The 21,557-nt window shown below is 44.6% G+C and overlaps 1 protein-coding gene across 1 annotated transcript in view; it reads right to left on the bottom strand.

Annotated features, from left to right (window-relative positions):
* Positions 1–10,524: 10,524 nt before the first annotated feature.
* The window catches only part of NIPAL3 (NIPA like domain containing 3), a 53,231-nt gene continuing 42,198 nt past the window's right edge, over positions 10,525–21,557 (bottom strand). The window contains exons 10-12 of the mRNA XM_065930065.1: positions 20,344–20,407; positions 18,505–18,599; positions 10,525–14,567 (exon numbers count right to left, since the gene is read on the bottom strand). Coding sequence (XP_065786137.1) covers positions 14,368–14,567; positions 18,505–18,599; positions 20,344–20,407 — 359 coding nt within the window. The 3' untranslated portion in view covers positions 10,525–14,367. The remainder of the gene's footprint in view (positions 14,568–18,504; positions 18,600–20,343; positions 20,408–21,557) is intronic.

Here is a 21,557-nt window from a genome sequence, read left to right as displayed (position 1 = left end):
GTAAAGCTATAACAATATCAATATATAATGGGATGATACAGTAGACCTGGGCCCCAGACCTCTAAGGAGAGGGTACTGATGTCTCTAAGAGGTTGCCATGAAGCTGGTTGCGCAGGAGTTGGAAAGAACTGCGAAACCAGGGGAAGCCTCTGCTGTGCTAGAATGAAGCGGTGCTATGGGCTATGTTAGAACAGGAAATAGGAAGAAGCAAGTTCCTTCTTCCTCCTGCAGCCTCACAGTCTCCTTCACAGGGAGCAGCAACTGGCAAAGCAGAAAGGTTGTTTCAACCCTGGCACCCTCAAAGCCATCCCCTGGAAGGGTGGGTTTAGAGCGGAGAGAAAATCTTGATAAGGATGTGCTTTTTAAATTAGCTTGGGCTGCAGTATCGAAACACCATAAACTGGGTAGCTTATCAACAACAGACATTCGTTTCTCAGTTCTGGAGGCTGACAGTCCAAGGTCATGATCAGGTTCTGGTGAGTGCTTTCTGCCTGGTTCACAGGTGTCTCCGTGTGTGTCCTCACGTGGTGGAGAGAGCACAAGTCAGCTCTCTCACCTCTTCTTCTGTTAGTTTCTGGTGAAGAGCAAAGTGATTTAGTTATACATATATATATATTCTTTTTCATAGTCTTTTCCATTAGAGGTTATTATAATATATTGACTACAGTTTCCTGTGCTATATAGTAGGACCTTGTTTATTTTATATACACTTGTTTCAGTTCAGTCGTTCAGTCGTGTCCGACTCTTTGCGACCCCATGAACAGCAGCACACCAGGCCTCCCTGTCCATCACCAACTCCTGGAGTCTACTCAAACTCATGTCCATAGAGTTGGTGTTGCCATCCAGCCATCTCATCCTCTGTCGTCCCCTTCTCCTCCTGCCCCCATTCCCTCCCAGCATCAGTGTATTTTCAAATGAGTCAGCTCTTTGCATCAGGTGGCCAAAGTATTGGAGTTTCAGCTTCAGCATCAGTCCTTCCAATGAACACCCAGGACTGATCTCCTTTAGGATGGACTGGTTGGATCTCCTTGCAGTCCAAGGGACTCTCAAGAGTCTTCTCCAACACCACAGTTCAAAAGCATCAATTCTTCGGCACTCAGCTTTCTTCACAGTCCAACTCTCACATCCATACATGACCACTGGAAAAACCACAGCCTTGACTAGACGAACCTTTGTTGACAAAATAATGTGTCTGCTTTTTAATATGCTGTCTATGTTGGTCACAACTTTCCTTCCAAGGAGTAAGCGTCTTTTAATTTCATGGCTGCAATCACCATCCGCAGTGATTTTGGAGCCCCCCAAAATAAAGTCTGACACTGTTTCCACTGTTTCGCCATCTATTTCCCATGAAGTGTTGGGACCAGAGGCCATAATCTTAGTTTTGAATGTTGAGTTTTAAGCCAACTTTTTTGCATCTGCTATTTTTAAACTCTTAATTTACTCCTCCCTACCCCCTCTGTAACCATAAGTTTGTTTTCTATGTTTGTGAGTCTGCTTCTCTTTTGTAAATAAGTTCATTTGTATCATGGTTTAGATTCCACTTATAAGTGATATCATATGATATTTTTCTTACTCTGACTTAACTTCGTTTAGTACAATAATCTTTAGGTCCATCTATGTTGCTACAAATGGGAATATTTTATTCTTTTTAATGGCTGAGTAGTATTCCATTGTATATATGTACCACATCTTCTTTATCCATTCCTCTGTCGATGGACATTCATGTTGCTTCCATGTCTTGGCTATTGTAAATGGTGCTGCTATGAACATAGAGGTGCATGTATATTTTTCAATTAGAGTTTTCTCTGTATATGTTTCCTCTATGCTCACTTTAGCCTTTTTATCATGAATGTTGAATTTTATCAAATGCCCTCTGCCCCACCCATGGCCACATCCACAGTTTTCATCTCCCTTTCTGGGTTCTCTTAATTCCTTCTTAGTCCTGTCCCCATGAAATGTCATCATCACTCCCTCAAACATGGTAAAAAAAAAAATATTATCATCACACTTTATATTGTTTGCTTCATTTCCTGACTCCTTTGCATGGAGTTTCTATTTTGCTCATTGCTTTAAGTATGTACTTAGCACACAAGTGCTCCAAACACCCTTTATCACTTTTTATTATGAACATTTCAAGCAAACACAAAAATAGAGATGATGATTTAATGAATCCCTTTAGACTATTGCTTTCTTTGACTACAGTATCCTGCCATTCTTATTTCATCTCAACAACTTGAGTCTTTCTTGCCATTGGATTTCCTTGCATGCCTTGTAATTCTTGGTGGACGACTCCCACTTACGAATGAAGAGCTGTATTGCTTCCTACAGAGAGCCGGGCGGGTTTCCTTTGCAGTCTTGTGGGTTTGTTTTTTCAAAGGCTTACTTCCCACCCAAGGGAGGGGTAATTTTTGTCTCTGAGAAAGTGAGCAGGGTCTCGCCATCAGCTTCCCCTCCAGGTGTGTGAGTAAGGAGCTGACAGGCTGCCTTGGGAACGCAGGCCAAAATAAGCAAGGTTTGGGACTTCCCTGGTGATCAAATGGCTAAGACTCTGTGTTCCCAATGCAGGGAATCCAGGTTCAATCCCTGATCAGGGAACTAGATGTTACGTGCTACAACTAAGAGTTGGTAGGCTGCAACTAAAAAGTCCACAAGCCACAGTGAAGTTCCCAGATCCTGCATGCAGCAGCTAAGATCCAGTGCAGGGAAGTAAATAAATACTAAAAAATATAAGCAAGGCTTGACTGACTCTAGGGGTAGAGAGCTTCAGTGGCTATCACGACAGGGCAGGTCTGTCTTTCCTTATTTTTCCTCCTGGTTATTCTAGTGGTTTAGTGGTAATTGCTCAGCCATGTCAGACTCTTTGTGACCCTCCAGGCTCTTCTGTCCATGAAATTCTCCCGGCAGGAATACTGGAGTGGGTTGCCATTTCCTTCCCCAGGGGATCTTCCTGACCCAGGGTTCGAACCCCAGTCTCCTACATTGCAGGCAGATTCTTTACCATCTGAGCCACCAGGGGACTGCAAAGAGTTGGACGCAGTTATTCTAGAGGTCCATTCTTTTCTTCAGCTTTGTCTTGTCCGCTTCCCTGCCCCAGTATCCTTACCGTGGAACCTCTACAGCCAAATCACTTCCCCTGTTTAGAATAATTCTTAGGGTTCCAACTGGGACATATGCTGCTCTGTGCCCATTAGGTCTATAAATAGTCTTCCAGTTAATCCCTCTGCTTTCTGCCCAGAGCACACTTATTCTTGATACCTACTGACTTTAAGCCCCAAAACTGCTCGGGGACAGAGAGGAGGTACGTGTGTGTGTGCTCCCTACTGAACAGGAAACTCTTACAAATATTTTTGGAATAATTCAAAATTTTTTTCTCCCCCTTAAACTCAGGGAGTGTGGCTTCTTCATCTGTGGTCTCTAGAGCTTACTCAGAGGCTCATGGGCCTCGTCCTAGTTTTCCAGGGCTTTCCTCCAACCTCAGAGACAGACCATCGGCCTCAGTTTCAGCTCCTCTGGGTTTTAGCTCCGAATGGCCCCTCCTCCAGGCATCTAAGTTGTAGTAATTCCAGTCTCTTCTTTGTTATCCTTTAGTCTTTGTGGGTGGGAGCTACATCTTACAGTTGCTGCCTTACAACATTCAGTGATCTCTCTGTCCCCTCTCAGTTGCCTTGCAAACAACTTTATTCCTAGTTGCCAATTCTTTAAATTGCCTGTTCCCAAACTTGCTGTGGTTTCTGTCTTTCTGTCTCTGGACTGGACCCTGACTGATACAATAGCTGCCAAAAATATGATACACTCAGTGAACCAAGAGAAAGAAAAGCAGCTTGGCCCTGGACAACTGTGAAGATTGAAAGCTAATGCTCTTGTGTGTGTGTTCCCTCAGGTTCAGAGAAAGTTGCATTTTCTGCTTAGGTAAAAAAGGATTGTCTATTGACTTATTGAGGACAGGACTTTAAAAAAAAACACAGACTTTGGAATCAGTTATATCTGGGTTTGAATCCAAACTCTGCTGCTTACCCACCCAAACGAATGAATTTCTTTGAGCCTCAGTTTCTGTATTTGTAAAGCACAGATTGAACAGCTTCCTTGCAAGCCTGTTGAGAGAATGAAATGTGATAATGGATGTAAAGTGCTTCGCCCAGAGTCTGGTACAAAGTTAAACGTCAATGAATGGGAGTGGGTGGAGAATGTAGGATATAGCAGGACTCAGTGTGAAGCAGTGGAAAGGGGAAGGACTAGAGGTCCTAAGACTTGGGTTTTAGTCATGTGTCTGCAGCTAACTAGCCCTCCTTTCCTCACACATGTCACACCAGGTTTGAGTGAGTAAATGAAAGTCGCTCAGTCGTGTCTGACTCTTTGCGACCCCATGGACTGTAGCCTGTCAGTTTCCTCTGTCTACGGAATTCTCCGGGCAAGAATACTGGAATAGGTTGCCATTTCCTTCTCCAAGGGATCTTCCCAAAACACCAGGTTAGTTTGCATCAAACCAAGTTAGGTTCCCTAACACTGGTTTCTTCTTATACACCTGCAACAAAACGAGGCAAATAATGACGACGTCCTAAATTGTCATGAAGCTAAATTATTCAGTTTCAAGGACTATTGTCCTTTGTTGTGAGATTTTGCCCTTACTATTTTGGTGTTAATGTCCTGTTTTAATGAAACAGTAGTATGATAGGAGATTTTTTTCCCCATCAATGTCTTTGACAAAATAAGAAGTTTGAACAATAGCAATGTGTGGAGACTTGCCCTACCACATCAGAGCATAACCTCAATTAAAAATCTTCATAATTCAAACAGTTTGTTACTACTGCATGATTAGGCAGACAGTTTAATGGAACAGAGTGGAAAGGCCAGAAAATACAGAAATTTAGCATAGTATATAAGTAGCATGGGCTTCCCTGCTAGCTCAGCTGGTAAAGAATCCACCTGCAACACAGGAGACCCCAATTTGATTCCTGGGTGGGGAAGATCCCCTGGAGAAAGGATAGGCTACTCCAGTATTTATGGGCTTCCCTGGTGGCTCAGATGGTAAAGAATCTGCAGCCTATGATGCAGGAGACCTGGGTTTGATCCCTGGGTGGGGAAGATCCCCTGGAGAAGGGATAGGCTACCCACTCCAGTATTCTTGTCTGGAGAATCTCCATGGACAGAAGAGTCTGGTGGGTTACAGTCCATGGAGTTGCAAAGAGTGGGACACAACTGAATGACTAAGCACAGCACACCATATAAGTAGCATCTCGATTCATTAGGGCTGAATTATTCCACAGAGAGTACGAGGATAAATTGGTAGCTATGTAGACAAAATAAAGTTGGATTCATACTTTGTACTGTAGGCCAGGACGACCTCCAAGTGTCGCTCAGATGTAAACGTAAAATAAAATCATAACAATACTACAAGACACAAGAGAATTTCTTTATAATTCTGGAGTGAAAAAGACCTTTTACAAACTATGATCCAAAATCTGGAATTTCCTAGTGGCCCAGTGGTTAAGACTCCATGCTCTCAATACAGGTGGCATGGGTTCAATCCCTGCTAGCAGAAGAATCATGTGGCTAAAAAAAAAAAAAAGTCTACAAAATCTAGAATCCATAAAAGATTTGTACATTCGATTAGTAGATAAACATATTTACACATAAAAATAATTTACATGGAAATAATTAATTTATATATAAAATTAAACACCCCAAATAAATTAGTAAGAAGGTTTTCTCATGGCAAAAACAAAACCATAAGCAAATCCAAAAGCAAACAACAAATGTTGGGGAACTATTTAGCAGTTCGTATTAGATATAAAGAGTCAATTGATGAAAAAGTAATGAAAAGCACCTTCAAATCAATGAAACCAACAGAGCCATAGAATGATGGGCAAATGATGTGGACATTTCACAGAAAATGTAAAACAAATGGTACGTTAACACAGGCAAAAATATTCAGCATCATTCATCGAGAAATATTTGTGACTTAAACTTTTGATGGATGATATTTTGATAAATCACTTCATGGCAAATAGATGGGGAAACAGCAGAAACAGTGGCTAACTTTATTTTTCTGGGCTTCAAAATCACTGTGGATGGTGATTGTAGCCATGAAATTAAAAGATGCTTACTCCTTGGAAGGAAAGTTATGACCAACCTAGACAGCATATTAAAAAGCAGAGACATCACTTTGCCAACAAAGGTCCATCTAGTCAAGGCTGTGGTTTGTCCAGTGGTCATGTATGGATGTGAGAGTTGGACTGTGAAGAAAGCTGAGTGCTGAAGAATTGATGCTTTTGAATTGTGGTGTTGGAGAAGACTCTTAAGAGTCCCTTGGACTGCAAGATCCAACCAGTCCATCCTAAAGGAAATCAGTCCTGAGTGTTCATTGGAAAGACTGATGCTGAAGCTGAAACTCCAATACTTTGACCACCTGATGCGAAGAGCTGACTCACTGGAAAAGACCCTGATGCTGGAAAAGATTGAAGGCAGGAGGAGAAGGGGACGACAGAGGATGAGATGGCTGGATGGCATCACTGACTCGATGGACATGAGTTTAGGTGGACTCCGGGAGTTGGTGATAGACAGGGAGGCCTGGTGTGCTGCTGTTCATGGGGTCTCAAAGAGTCAGACACGACTGAGCGACTGAACTGAACTGACTGAAGGCAATATAAGTCATAGTTATCTTTCTGAATTACATAACTGGGTGTCATAAGATCAGAATGTGAGGGACAACTGTATAGTTATATTTCTGGTGTATTGTTTTAGGAAGAAAGAGGTTTTTGCAGAGTTAAAGTTGGGCTTTGTGATTTTTTTTTTAGGCTTATGAAGTAAGTTTGAGAATTAAGTCCATAAAGATTTGTTGTTGTTGTTATTGTTTAGTCACTAAGTTGTGTTCAACTCTTTGCAACTCCGTGGACTACAGCATGCCAGGCTCCTCTGTCCTCCACTATCTCCCAGAGTTTGCTCAAATTCCCATCCATTGAATTGGCAATGCTATCTAACCATCTCATCCTCTACCACCCCCTTCTCGTTTTGTCTGCAATCTTTCTCACCATCAGCATCTCTGTGGACGTGGATGGTGAAGGACAGGGAAGCCTGGTGTGCTGCAGTCCATGGGGTCGCAAAGAGTCAGACACAACTGACAGACTGAACAACAATCTCATGAGAGTTCCAACCTTATGTCCTAATCACTTCTTCCAAATCCCACCTCCGAAAGCATCACACTGGGGATTAGGTTTCAACGTATGAACTGGGGGAGTGGGATGGGGCACCAACATTTAGTCTATAGCACCTGGGCAGTCTTCACAGAACTAATTGTGCTCCTACCGGAATATCTTTGTTGTTGTTCAGTTGCTCAGTCATGTCCAACTCTTTGTGACCCCATGGACTGCAGCACTCCAGGCCTCCCTGTCATTCACTATCTCCAGGAGTTATAGCATCACAATGAAAACAAGTTTGTTTTTTGGTTTGCATTTATGTATATTGACAACCTGAATGCTAGTTGCATTATTATATTTAACAAGACCATGAATTGGGCTGTGGTTTCCTCTTTTCTTCTCTGTTTTTCTTTATTTGTTTGAAAGAAAGCTGAATTTATTTTGTAGTAAACTAATAAAAAATAAAAAATATTAAAGAGAACCAGATTATCTACAGAAGGAGTTAGCAACTCTTTGCCAATCTGTATTTAGATTTTATGATTCTATGAAACCATAAATTAGGGCTTCCCTGGTGGTGGTGTAGCAAAAACAGAAATTAGTAAACAGCCTTTGACACATACCATCCAAATAGACCCTGGTGATGGGAAAAATTGAGGGCAGGAGAAGAGGGTGACAGAGGATGAGATGGTTGGATGGCATCATTGACTCAACAGACATGAGTTTGAGCAAACTCTGGGAGACAGTGAAGGACAGGGAAGCCTGGCGTGATACAGCCCATGGGGTCTCAAAGAGTTGGACACGACTGAGCAACTGAACAATAAAGCCAAACAGACCTGCAGGAGTTAAATAGTCTTGGTTCTTTTTTAGCTGTTACTATTGACAAACACTCATAGCTAGACTTTTCTTCACAGAGCTTCATTAACTTCTCTCTGATGCCATATAGATTATACTCTTCACCTGACATTCTTCTCCCCCCTATACTCTCTCATAACCTTCTGCATTTCAGAAAGGTCATGGGTTAATAATTTCAGGGACACCAGACCTGGTTGCTGAGTTGTCTGATGCCAACTGTGACTGCTTTGAAACTTTGCAAAAGGGGGAAAAAAAAATCCAAAACTTCATGAGAATGTAAAACCTCTCCTTAGTCCCAAGAGAGGGGGGTACAGTTCTTGAGCCACTAGCCTACTATTTGGCACTGGTGGACAGGGAGCCAAGATTTTGGCAACAGTGGTTCAGTGGTTAAGAATTTTCCTGCTAATGCAGGAGACACTGGTTCAATCCCTACCCCGGGAAGATCCCACATGCTGCAGGGCAATTAAGCCTGTGCTCCACACTACTGAGTCAGCACTCTAGAGCCTGGGTGCTGCAACTACTGAAGCCCGTGTTCTCTAGGGCCAGTGCTCCACAAGAGAAGCCACTGCAATGAGGAGCCTGATCACTGCAACTAGAGAGCAGCCCCCTGCTTGGTGCAACCAGAGAAAGTCCGTATGCAGCAAAGACGACCCAGCACAGCCAAAAATAAATAAATGAATAAATCTTAAGAAAAAGGAGGAAGATCCGTGGGGGAGGGGAAGGGTGCGGAGGGGTCTAAAAAAAAAAAAGAAAAAGGAAAGTAAAAACAAATAACAAAAAATTTAATGAGAACAAGAGTAACTACAAAGAGTTGGTAAAGCTTCGTTAATCTCTCTCTTTTTTTTTAACCTCGACACATGACTTGTAGGATCCTAGTTCCCCAACTAGGGATCAAACCTGGGCCTTTGGCAGTGAAACTGCAGTCCTAACCACTGGACCTCCAGGGAATTCCCCAATCTCTATTTTTAAGTTGAACTGCTTTATGAAATCAAAGTGAGATTCATGGATAGTTCTAGAAGCCTCCCACCACCCTGTTCTGTGATAGACTGAATTTGATTCCTGTGTCCCTGACATGGGTGACATTGCCAGTGAGATCCTTAGAGACTCAGTTGATGAGCTTCTGTTCTTTAAGTCTGTATCCTTCATTGAAACTGTACATCTTTTTTTCAGATATGAAATCCTAACATGGGGTGAACCTGACCCCATGGAAGTTCAACCACAGCAGGAGAGGCAGTGCAGCAGCGGGGTAAAGAGCTCGGGTTTTGGAGTCAGGCGGTTCTGGGCTCAAATCCTGGTTCCACTACTTATCAGTTATATGACCTGAGTCTCAGTTTCTTCATCTGTAAAATGGGGATAATATTAAAACTTACCTCATGGAATTGTTAAGTAGAAGAATTAAGATGTATATGAAGTCTTAGTATATAGTTTGTGGCATATGTATTCCTGTTAAATATATGGGTATACATTATTCTGTGTGTGTGTAGATATAAATGTTTAGGCACTATTCCACACCCATCTTTGTAGATTGGAAACTTAGAATGAAGAGAGACACATGTGCTTAGAATTACCTAAGAAAAGTCGCAAGTGTTCATCATACAATTTCAAAGTGAGTAAGGCCTCCCAGGTGGCTCAGTGGTAAAGAATTCGCCTGCCAAGCAGGAGACTGGGGTTCAATTCCTGGATCAGGAAGATCCCCTGGAGAAGGGAATGGCTACCCATTCCAGTATTCTTGCCTGGGAAATCCCATGGACCGAGAACCTGGAGGGCTACGGTCCATGGTGTCGCAAAGAGTCAGACACAATTTAGCGACTAAACCACCACCCCAAAGTGAATAAGTAAATAGGGAAACCATTGGCCAGGGTAATATAGTGTCCTGATGGATAGTGTACTATATCCGGAATGCTGGACATAGTTTTAAGACTTTACATCTATTACTTCACCTAATCCTCATAATAACGCTTAGAAAGCTACTGTTACTATCCTGGTATTACATATGCGACACAAAGAATTTAAGCAACTTGTTCAGTGCCACACAGCTAAAAAGCAGTGGAGCCAAGACCCAAACCCAAGCAGTGTGATCAAAGAGTCTATACTCTTCACCACTACAGGAAAAAAAAGTGCTCAAGTCATCCTTAACTGCAATCCTGGGCACCTCAGATCCTCAGTGTTCCTACAGTGGCTACTAGCTATATATGGGGATATTTCAGGGAACTGAATTTATGTTTTTTGTTTTTATTTTTTCCATTTGTTCTTATTAGTTGGAGGCTAATTACTTTACAATATTGTAGTGGTTTTTGCCATACATTGACATGAATCAGCCATGGCAGGGAACTGAATTTAAATAAAATGAAAAACCCAATTCCTGGGTTTCATCCCCACATCTAACATGCCTAATAGCCACATGTGGATAGTGACTGCCTTTTCGGCAGCAGACATAACACATCTCCGTCATGGCAGTTTTACGGGACAGCTCTGTGGTAGGTAACTCTATAGAGTATTAATCAAACGAAAGACTCAAACCCAACAGGTGTCATGTGGATTTTGTTTTTAATTAAATACCACTTCATAATGTTATTTGTACCTAGCACACACATTTATTTTTGAAAAATAAGAACATGCCATATATTAGTCAATAAATTAACAAAATGTGAGCATCCCCATAAATATGTACTCTAAGGTGACTTCACTTACACAGCTTCTCAGAGAAACACACAGTAGAATCAGTAAAACTGTTTTGCCTACCAGCCAGTGTGGGACCGGATTTGGAATTCACAAGGCCGCAGGTTGGAGGTTCCCCAACACTACCCCGATGGACATATTGTCTCCACGCTGGGCCATCCAGCTGCTTGGCTTCCACCAGGAAAGCGATGGAGAGAGGTCGATTCTCTCTCGCCTACCCAGCATCCAGTTCCATCCTGCAAAGCCCTCCCACCACCCGAGGCTTCATGTGATGGCATCTTCAGACCTGCAGCTCCATGGGAGGGGTGCGCGCGGGTGGAGTGGGGCTAAGCTCTCTTTAAAAGCTGCAGGCGCCCGTCTGTGAACTGATTTTAATGTCTGAGTGGAACTCCAGAATCCCAGTCTTTAGGAGAGGGGGATGGAGTGGGGCGGGCAGAGGAAGCTGGGGAACAAATGGAAAGCTGAAACCCAAGTTTGGGGACCTTGCCTTATGTACTGGCGGCAGGGAAGGGGATGCTGGCGGCAGGGAAGGGGATGCTGGCGGGACATGTCCCATTGCTTGGAGCCTTCGAGAGGGTTTGGGGATGTGAGGACCACGAGAAAAACAAAGAATCAGGGCTGCGAATGGAAAATGGATGTCCTTGTCCCCCATCCTAACAGCAAGTGCTGCTTATCGGTCACCAGCAAATTGTCCATTTACACTCGGGCACAAAGACTGGGAGATGCCGGCTCAAGACCAGAGTCAGAATTCTGGGGGCCATGGCTCCACATCAGCCGTTCTTCCTGGGACCGCGTGACCTCCCCTGGCTTCCACTCCGGCAGCCAACATGCAGCTCTGCCCAGCCCTCCTGTACTCCGCCTCGTGAGATGATGCCGTTACCCTAAACCTGAAGGCAGGTGCTGCCCAGGCCCCAGCAGCAGCTCCTGGGTGGCGCTGAACCCATGATCGTCAGCTGACCCAAGATTACCGCGCACTTGTATCCATTCGTCACTCTTGCCTGACTCCAAGAGACATCACCAAACACAGGGGAGATGACAGAGTAAGACTGGGAGCAAACAGGTGCCAGCTGATCACCTGGGTTTGACACATTTAAATTTACCTTTCTTTCATCCACTCCACCCTCACATCCTTTCCCGGTCCACAACCCACATTGGAAACATCACTGGGAAAATATGAGTAGCAGTGGAACTGGATTTTAATTCCCCTTTTGTGTTTTGTTCTTGCAGGCATGCAGCCTGACCTTGATCAGTGGCTTCTATTACCCCTTCAAATTCTTCCCCTGCTCTGCATAAAGCCTCCTTTCCAATCTGCCATTCTCGCCCTCATGAACCATCAATGGCTCCTGTGTTCTCTGGGATGTGCTTTAAACTCCTCAGCCAGGCCTTCAGGTTTCTCCATGATTCCACCGCTGACTGCTCATCTTTGCAGGTTAATCTCCATCACCCGTCCCAGCTCTTCCTTTGCCCCCACCCCAATCCATCTCTGTGCCTTTGCAAAAGTTGGCCCCTCTGCCTGGGGGTGATCACTCTATTTTCTACGTTTTGCTCAAATCTTAGCTAGATTTGCCACCCATCAGGGAGTCTAGCCAAAATCATCTCCAATTCTGAATACCCAGTTCTGAGCTCAGGGCCTGACCTTTAGCAGGGCCTCCATAACTGTCATCTTCTGTGGTCCACTATCATACTTGGCCTCCCTTGCCATAAGTTGACCACATATTTGTGTCTCTTGCTGCTGGCTTGGAGGGCAGAAATCAGGTCTTATTATTTGTAGCCCTTACCATCCAAATGTTTAACACATAGTCGGTGTCTCACAAATATTGTTGAACTGAGTTGATACCTATCCTATGGGGGAAAAAAGTCATTGTCTGTTGCCTTCTTGGGCATGTAAGACACAATACAGAAGTAGTTAAGACACAATAAAGAACTGCTTATCCCAGGCAACAAACATCAGCTTCAAAGACAAGGTACTAAATCAGTATTAAGCATAATCCATAAAGGTTAATGATCTATCAACACTGGTCTGTTAACACTGATATCTTGCCTGTTAGCTCAAGGCTGCCTAGAGAAGCAGGAAGTACAGTTCTAAGAGGTAATCACCGGGTGGAGAAATGCCACGAATCCTATGGGGATTATTGAGCCTGCCAAATAAACCCCCAAGAGGAAACAAGGAATGGTAATTCCAGCTTTCCAACAGCGGGGGTGGGGGGGGGGCACGCGGGTCAGGTGGGGGGGGTGTCAGGATTTTAGCAGACTGGCTCTCTCAATTATTAGACTTTCAAGGTGTGTGATACTTGGATTACCAGCCTCAAAATCACCTGTGCTGACAGTTAAGAATGCAGACTTTTTTTTGGCCGCGCCACTCGGCTTGTGGGATCTTAGTTCCTGGACCAGGGATCCAACCTGTGCCCCCTATGTTGAAAGTGTGGAGTCTTCACCCCTGGACTACCATGAAAGTTCCAAGAATGCAGATGCTTGGGGCTGGTCCCAGTTCCACTTAATCAGAGTATCTGAGGTGGGGGTGTGGGAATCTGCATTTTAAATAAATTCCCTAAGGGATCCTTACTTTCATTAAAGTTTACAGACCTTTACCTACTATTCTCAGAAGTATACAGTCAGCCTAAAGGAAGACAGCTGTGTATACAGCCAGCTGGCAGCAGTCCCATTTCTGAGAATTCTTGCTTCTCGAAGATGTATGTGTGTGGGGACCCAAAGAGTCTATTGACTCTGAGGAAGTTAGCCAATGACTCGAGCTTGGCTAGTCGATCAATACCGGAGAGGATGGAGGAGAGATGAGCAAGGCTGTCTCTGAAATAAGCACCCCCCTGTTTTCCCAGAGGGCGCTGGTGTGCAGGAGAATACAACACAAAACAGCCAGATTGTCTGTCTGTCCTTTGATAAGTGATGCAGTCCCCTCTTGTCGAGTGAAAAGGGATTTTTCTTCCTTTAAGGGCTGAAGTCTTATCACTCCTACTCTGTCTTTCTTATTCTCCCCCTTCTCTTAATTTCTCAGTTCCTTTGAGGGGGGGAAAAAAGCAGCAGAACCAGAATCAAATGATTTTCCAGAGTGGACCCAGTACAAACACATCCAGCACATCTTCACTGGAGAGGCACAGACACTCAGAAAGCAGATGTGAGCTCCTTACAGGTGAGTGACAGAGTGGGACACCCGGGGCTGGCTCACCATGCCACGTGAAGGTGACATGAAGGTTATCACAAGTACAGAGTCAAGACGGAGGTGGGTAGAGATCAGGCCTGCACGTGCGGTGAGGGAAGACTAGATCTGGAGGTTTCCAGCCTTTCAGTGGATTTGGAAAGTAGGGGCAGAATCTCTGCCTGGCTTTAGCTCTGAAGAATGTGGCCACCCTTGGTCACTGCCTGGGAAAGCCCAGGTACCATCCGCAAGGATGGTGAAGGCTTTCCAAGTCTGGTTGGGCTAAACCAGGCAGAGGCTGAACTCTGTACTGCCTACCTAGAATACTGCTTTCATGCCCCCACTCCCACCCTCATCATTTGAAATGTCCAGGACTAAGGTAATCTACCCTTTGTCTGAGGCAAAGGCTTTTCGAGATGCTCATCCACAGAGTTCATGGATTAAAAAAAAAAAAAAGACTTGAAAGGCAAGTTTTAGAATCAAGGATTGAACCACTGTCAGTACGGCTTGAGCAGCTGTGACTAGAGGAAAGGGGCCTCCTTCAAGGTGGGCTCACTCCTTCTTGGTGTGTTCCAGGACGCGGTAGGGAACCCCAGAGGCATTTCTCGAGCCATGTTCTTCTTGCATGACAGGCAGTGTGGCGGGAGCGTAGATCTCAGAAATGCTGTCGTTGTTTTCCAGGGCCCCGTAGGAAAAAGAAGCTTTGAGGTCAGGCTGGACGGTCATCCCCTTGTCATGCATGTTTTGCATACCTGAAACAAAATTCATCCCCCCAAATCATTACGTGATAAGAGAGCCAAAGGAGGCTGCGTCTATCCCATCATGGACTAACTACGGTGCTCAGGAGCTAATCATGTGCTTGTCAATTTCCTGAATGCTTTAGATAAAAAAAAAAGGACACCCATAAATACACACTAGAGATATTACAGTTGCTAAGCAACAAGGGATGAATCTTCAGGAAATATGCACACAGACCAGCCACTGTCAAGAGAACCCATTGGTTGGCTTCGAAGGAGGTGGGAATGTCTGGGTCAGACGGGAACCAGCACTGTGCTTTGAACGTGGTAGATGCCAACACTTTACTGCTGAGTTAGATCAGGATCCGGAAAAATGTCATTATACTGTTGAGAGAAGAGGATAACTTTTGTGTCACAGATACGTGATACACAGATATCCTGATGCTCAGAGGGAGAGTTTTGACATCATCATCCCTGATTCACATACGGGGTTAGGTGTGATTTTGCTTATTACTTCTGGGCACACTGATATTGAATTTCTACTTATATTTGAGGGCAAATATTTTACTCGTTAATTCCTTTAGATGTATTCTACAATTCCCCTAGTCAGGTGGGACCTGGCCTCCTCTGAGGCCAATTCTTTTTCCTGGGAGGGAGTTAAGACACTTTAAATTCTTTTGCCCCTTGGTTGAGTAATAAAAATCCTGAATGCAAATTACTTCCCATGAAACTATGACGATAATAACAGCTGACATCTGACTGCTTCCTATGCCTGATGCACTGGGCTAAGTGCTTTAAATAGTAACAATAAGAGCAATAATGTTACTGGCATTATATAAAGGGGCTGGGCATTTATTTGGTGGCAGAGGCCATAAAGTTATAATGTTATAAAGTTTTCTCTCATTTGATTCTCACAACTATTGATTTAGGAAAATAGGCAGTTGGAGGTTAAGGAGATTGCCTGAGGTCACAGGCCAGTAAGTAGCAGTTCTAGCATTCAGATTCAGTGGTTTAAATTCTGAAGCCTACATTCTTAATCAGAATGCTGTCTGGGCTCCCTACAGACCTCAGTCTTCCAAAATCCTAGGACAGAAATATGTTACTATCCTCCTTTTATGGGTAAGAACACAGAGATTCAGAGAGGTGGAGTAAGTTACCCAGGACACACAGCTAAATGAGAGATAGAGCGGGGATCTGACACCAAAGCCCTTGCTCTTTATCTATCCTACAAACAGCCTGGGAAGTCCTGGTCTGTGGGAGGCTCTTCGCCTTCACACTGCATAAGCCCTGGCTGATGGGAATTTGAAGGGTACAGTTTAAAAGTGTGTAGTTTGGATTTTAGGCAGGAAACTGGAGGAGGTGAGGGGATGCCTGTTTCTCGGGGAAGGGAGTTGGCCTCACAGGCATAGTTTAGCTTTGTCAATGGTCTCCAGCCCAAACCCACCAGGAATACACCTACAGTCTAACAAATTTAGGTTTCTCTACCCCTGGCAGTGAAGATATACACCATGGGGAACTGTTTCAGTAAGTGGGTGTCAAAAAGGAGCTATTACAGGATCGGGGTTGTGAAGGGTGATGTGAGGAGGGCTTTAGGAGGCAGTGCTTTGCTTTGGATTAGATGTTGTCAGGAAGCGGGGCTAATTCTATAACTGGGGATCTTAATGGTTGTTATCTAGAAGGAAAGAAGACAAGATGGAGACTAAAACTGTGATTGGTAAAGAAGCAGGAGTCACTCATGTCAGGTGGATGGTTGGTCTTTATCGTTCAGACAATGTTCATGCTTTGTCTGTGTTTGGACGTGACAATGGTGTGGTCCTGTTTGTGTTTTGATCCATCAGGGTCACAGAACGTCCTTGTCTGATGCTGGTATTCTGTGCAATGGTCTATGTTCAACCAGGAGTCCCAAGGTCCGGCCATGAGAGCCAGGCCAGCTCAATGCTGTCAGGGACTGTTTTTCTCCTTCTCATTTTGTAGAAGTCTTGCAGGTTCTGGAATTATTTAAAGCCTCTCCTAATTGTGACATATACTGAATCTCTGGAACTTGAATGCCTCTTGAATGGTGGCTACTGGTTGGTTGTGAAGATGTTAGTCTGGTGAGACCAAAAGCCAGGAAGGTCCTGATGCTGACCAGGGAAACCAAGCAGCTAGAAAGGTAACTCTGTTTAAGGGTTTTCTTTCTGTTCTACTTGGCATCAGGTCAAACAAATGTTTGGAACTTTCAAAGTTTTTTTTTTTTTTAAAGCAAAAGTAAAGTGAAATCAAATTGAACCAGGCATCTACCATATCCCAAACATTGTGCAAGGGACCTTTAACATACGATCCCACTGAGATGTGGGAGATGGGATTTGAGTCCAGGTCATCTGAACTCCAAGCCCATGCGCCAGCTCATAGTACAGACCCCAGGCCCACTCAGTCCTCACATGCCATGGCAGGAGGGCAGGGTCTCCTTCCTCCAACACCCAGCTTCCCACAGGTCACGGGGCACAGAGAGAGCGAGGGCCACATCCACAAACAGGTCACAGAATGTGGACATCTGAGATCACCTTAGGTTACCTTCTATCTGCTACCAGAAAACACATCTGGCATGTATGCATATGCGAATATATAGATGTATACACATACACGGTTTATAAACACACAAACACACATGTACATACACATACTTACACACACACACACACACACACACACACACACACACACACACACACACAGAGTTGACACCTCACCTATCTGGAATTCAGCTATCCAGCGCCCTCATCTATCCGGAACACAGCCGAGAAACAAGGAAGTAAGCAAAAAAGGCATCTGAGCAGCCAGATTAGATGTTTCAAAGGTCCATGCACCAAAGCTCATGCATTTAACTCCTAGGAGAAACCTTAAGGCCCCAACTCAGAGCTTATTTATTTTAATTTTAATTTTATACGCGATTTGAACAACTTGGGTCAAATGAGAAGATTGACACAGAGTTGCTATTAACAGGCAGGCTGGTAACAGCAAGAATAACAGACAACAGCTTAATAGCAAGAAATGAGGAAATAATATAAAAAGTAGACACATAAATCCTGGGCCAATTAGATCAGGGGCACCTCGGTCAGCCCTGAGAACATGCCTGCCTCTCGAGTGCTATATTAAGTAGTATTCTATGCCATCACTGCACTTGTATTTTGTTCATGAGACTGTCTTAATGGAGGGTGGGAGATTATGTTTTGGAGAGAGTTCCATCTTCTATATCTAAAATAAAAATTAAATTTGAGTTAAAGTGTGAAAGCTAGTGGTTACTAGCATCCTAGAGAATTTAGGCCAGCAGATCTAGACGGGGCTGGGCCGACATATAAACTTCTCACCTGAATCCCCCGAGGCTGGAAGGAACTGTCCAGTTTTCCACAAGCCCCCCACTCCCTTTTGTGCAGTATTTGGCTGATTCGTACATTTACACTCCTATCATGTGAATGTGTGCTTCTTGGTGTGAACCCTGAGCTCCCTGGTGTGTTAGACTTTCCAGAACAATCCACTTCCTTGTGAATCTGAGGAATGGAGTTATGGTATTTGAATTTCAATCATCCTGTTTTCCTTCCCCTCTCTGATCATTCCATTCCACTGAGATGAATGGAGTTTCCCTCTTGTAGGCATGAAGTCTCATGCTGTGGGTCATAATTATACCCAGTGAGAATCAGGATGGTCTTTAAAAGATCCCCCAGTAGACATGACAACTGACAAGATGTGCTCAAAACCAATCGAGGCGCCTTAGCCATTGCCTCCTCTTTTGCAAACCGAGATCAAACGAAAAAACTAAAAACAAAAAAGAGAGAGAGAGACAGTCACACCATAATAGCACAGCACATCTTCCCTGTAACCAAACCCAGAGGCCGGCTGTTGCTTTTTAAATAGGAAGTAGCGGTCACTCTACGCGGATGGGCTGGCCAGCTGGACACGTGGGATTTGAAGTTACCTGGCATGGCATCCATGGAAATATAGGGCTCGAAGGGAATGGCCTTCTTCCTATTCCGTGTGATTAAGAAGACGCCCAAGAATGCAATGAGGCACCTGGTGAACACACATGAGGGAGGAAGAGAAGCAGAGTGAGGCTGGGCGGAGGGTTCAAACACGGGTAGTGGGAGAAAGGGCAAAGGTGGGCTGCAGGCTGCAGAGGGGGACTCACTGCTGAGCGGCCCTGGGAAGTGGCCGGGCCTGGGATCAGCAGAGAGCAGGTGGGAGGTGAGTACTAACAGGCCGTGTGGCCACCCAAACCTCAATCAGAGCAAACCAGGTTCTCTTGGGCCAAACCCTCACAATTCTTCACCTCCATTTACCCTGCATCAGTCCTCTGCCTTTAAAAGTGTTTTTTTTTTTTTAAATTAAAAGGTTCTTTAGAGCCTAAATTCAATCAGTATGGGAACAGAGAAAGTAAAAATTGGAAAGCCCCTGGACAACCTCCAGTCCCCAACACAGGTGTATATTCTTCCAGAGTCTCCGATCTTTTCGTTTTGTTTTGCTCTTTTCTCCAGAGCTTAGGTAAACAAGCACACTTTCTAAAAATTGAGGTATCATTTACATGCAACAAAATGCACAATCCCAAAATGTAGAGCTCAGTGAATCTTACCTGGGCACACACTCGTGGGATCACCACCCAGGTCAACAGAGGAGTCATTTCTATCTTCCCCACCCTAGTGTAATTTATTTAACTTGTATTTTACTGATGGGCATTTAGATTGCTTTCAATTATGTGCTTATACCATCGATTTAAAAATGAATAAACACCCTTATACACGGGTCTTTATGTCCCATTTCAATTACTCTTCCGAGATAAATGATTAGAAATGGAAAACTGCAACAAGAGGCATGCTCACTTAAACATCTTACTAACTGAGAGGCTAGCATTGACATATATACGCTACTACCGTGTGTAAAATAAATAGCTAGTGGGAAGCTGTTGTGTAACACAGGGGACTCAGCTTAGTGCTCCGTGATGACCTAGAGGGGTGGATGGGGGTGGTGGTGGAAGGGAGGCTCGAGAGGGAAGGGATTTACATCTAGTTATAGCTGATTCACACTGTTGTACAATAGCAACTAACACACATTGGAAAGCAATTATCCTCCAACTGAAAATTAAAAAAAAAAACGCGTTGCTGATATTGCCAAACTGTCCTCCCACATCAAAGAACTCCTCACACTGTGGCAGAGAGCTGATCTCCTCCTCTCACCAACGTGTGACATTACCCATCCTGCTAGTTTTTGCAAAATGATGGCGTCTTGTGTGGCGTCTTGGGGCTTCCCTGGTGGCTCAGACGGTTAAGCATCTGCCTGCAATGTGGGAGTCCTGGGTTCGATCCCTGGGTCGGGAAGATTCCCTGGAGAGGAAACGGTAACCCTTTCCAGTACTCTTGCCTAGAAAATCCCTTGAACGGAGGAGCCTGGCAGGCTACAATCCACCGGGTCACAGAGAGTCGGACACAACTGAGCGATTTCACTTTTCTGTGTAGCTTCAATATGTATTTCTTTTTATTAAAATTCTTCTTCAATATGCATTTCTTTGATCAGAGGTGAGGCTGAGAGTCTTTTCATGGGTCAAAATGTGATGTGTTCGAAATGACAAGGAGATGAAAGCCCAAAAGAGAAGCGAGGAAAAATAAAACCCTTTAGGGGGCGAAACGCTCAGCTCTGGGGACAAAGCTCCCACTGCCAGCTGCTCCTCTGGCTCGAAGGGACTGGCTTAGAGGCTGGAGCAGGGGTGGGGGAGAGGGGCAGCCTGCCTGCAATACAGGGGTCGGGGGGGCAGGACGGGACTCACCCCAGTGCAAACATGCAGACGTGCAGCACATCCTGCCCGAGGAAGTCCAGGTAGAAGACGGCGCCTGAGCAGCGAACAGTGGAAAATACAAGTGAGCTCTTTTCAAATCACCTACTGGCCAGTCTGCCTAGGATTTGGTGGCACTCCCCTCTCTGCAGGAAACCGAAGGGACCCAACATACAAGGACTGAGCCTGCTAAGGTACTGAAGAGTGGACTAAAAGCCCTTTGGGAGAACAGATTGTCCTTTCCTCTCCTACCGCCCCTCTTACCTCCATCTTTTTTTCTTTTTCCTTTGAAATAGTATTATTAACAGATGTAAAGAAACAGCAGAGTTCCCGCGTACCCTTCACCCAGCACCCCCCAGTGACATGACCCTATGAGCTAAAAACCTTACTTAGTTTTTACGCAACTCTTTTCCCTTGTCTTTCTTAAGATGGAAAACCAAGGCTTTGTGGTTAAGCTGTTGGAGCTTTCCAACCTCACGCAGTTGGCAGATGTCACACCCTGTGGCACAGAAGTGCCATGGGCCTGCCACCCTCAGCCTGCAGCCGGCGTCAGTCTGGACTCATGTCACCGCTCACAGCCCCCCACCCTACTCGCCTCTTGCTGCACCCAGAGCTTGACTCCCAGCTCAACCACAGTGTTCCTATTCCTTTCACCCTTGCCTGGACTGAAGTCAGTGGCCATGACTGAAACTTCCACGCGATCCACATGAGGTTAGCTTTCCGGCTGCTCTGGGTCAAGCCCTACTCCATCCCTGGTCCTGCTCCTGGCACAGGCGTGGGCTGCATGCCCTCTTATCCTGATCTCTGTAAGCAAGGTCTGGCCACCACCTGTCCATACTACAGGGAAAAGCAGACGGCTGTACGGCTAGGCCTTCCTCAAAGGGAGGCACATCGCCTCTTACTGGTCTTTTTACTCTGAAAATTTCAGTCACCACTGCTACTTACAAAAAAACTTTGATATGTCTGTAGCCTCTGAAACCACCTCAGAAAGCAAAAGAAACAAAAATATGGAGGTGAAGTAGAACAAAAGGGGAATGTAACAACGAAAATCACTTATTGAGCACTTGTTTTATATATATATATATATATAATTGTGTGTGTGTGTGTATATATATATATAAAAATGATCTCTAAAAATTATATAGAAGAAATACGTGGTCACTTGGCCAGTGGAAGCTGTGGAATTAGCAGATGATGGTAAAAATTGT

This window comes from Muntiacus reevesi, chromosome 3 (genome assembly GCF_963930625.1).
Source record: "Muntiacus reevesi chromosome 3, mMunRee1.1, whole genome shotgun sequence".
Lineage (NCBI taxonomy): Eukaryota > Metazoa > Chordata > Mammalia > Artiodactyla > Cervidae > Muntiacus > Muntiacus reevesi.
Note: the sequence above shows the minus strand (reverse complement) of the source record. Positions and strands in the feature narration are given on the sequence as shown.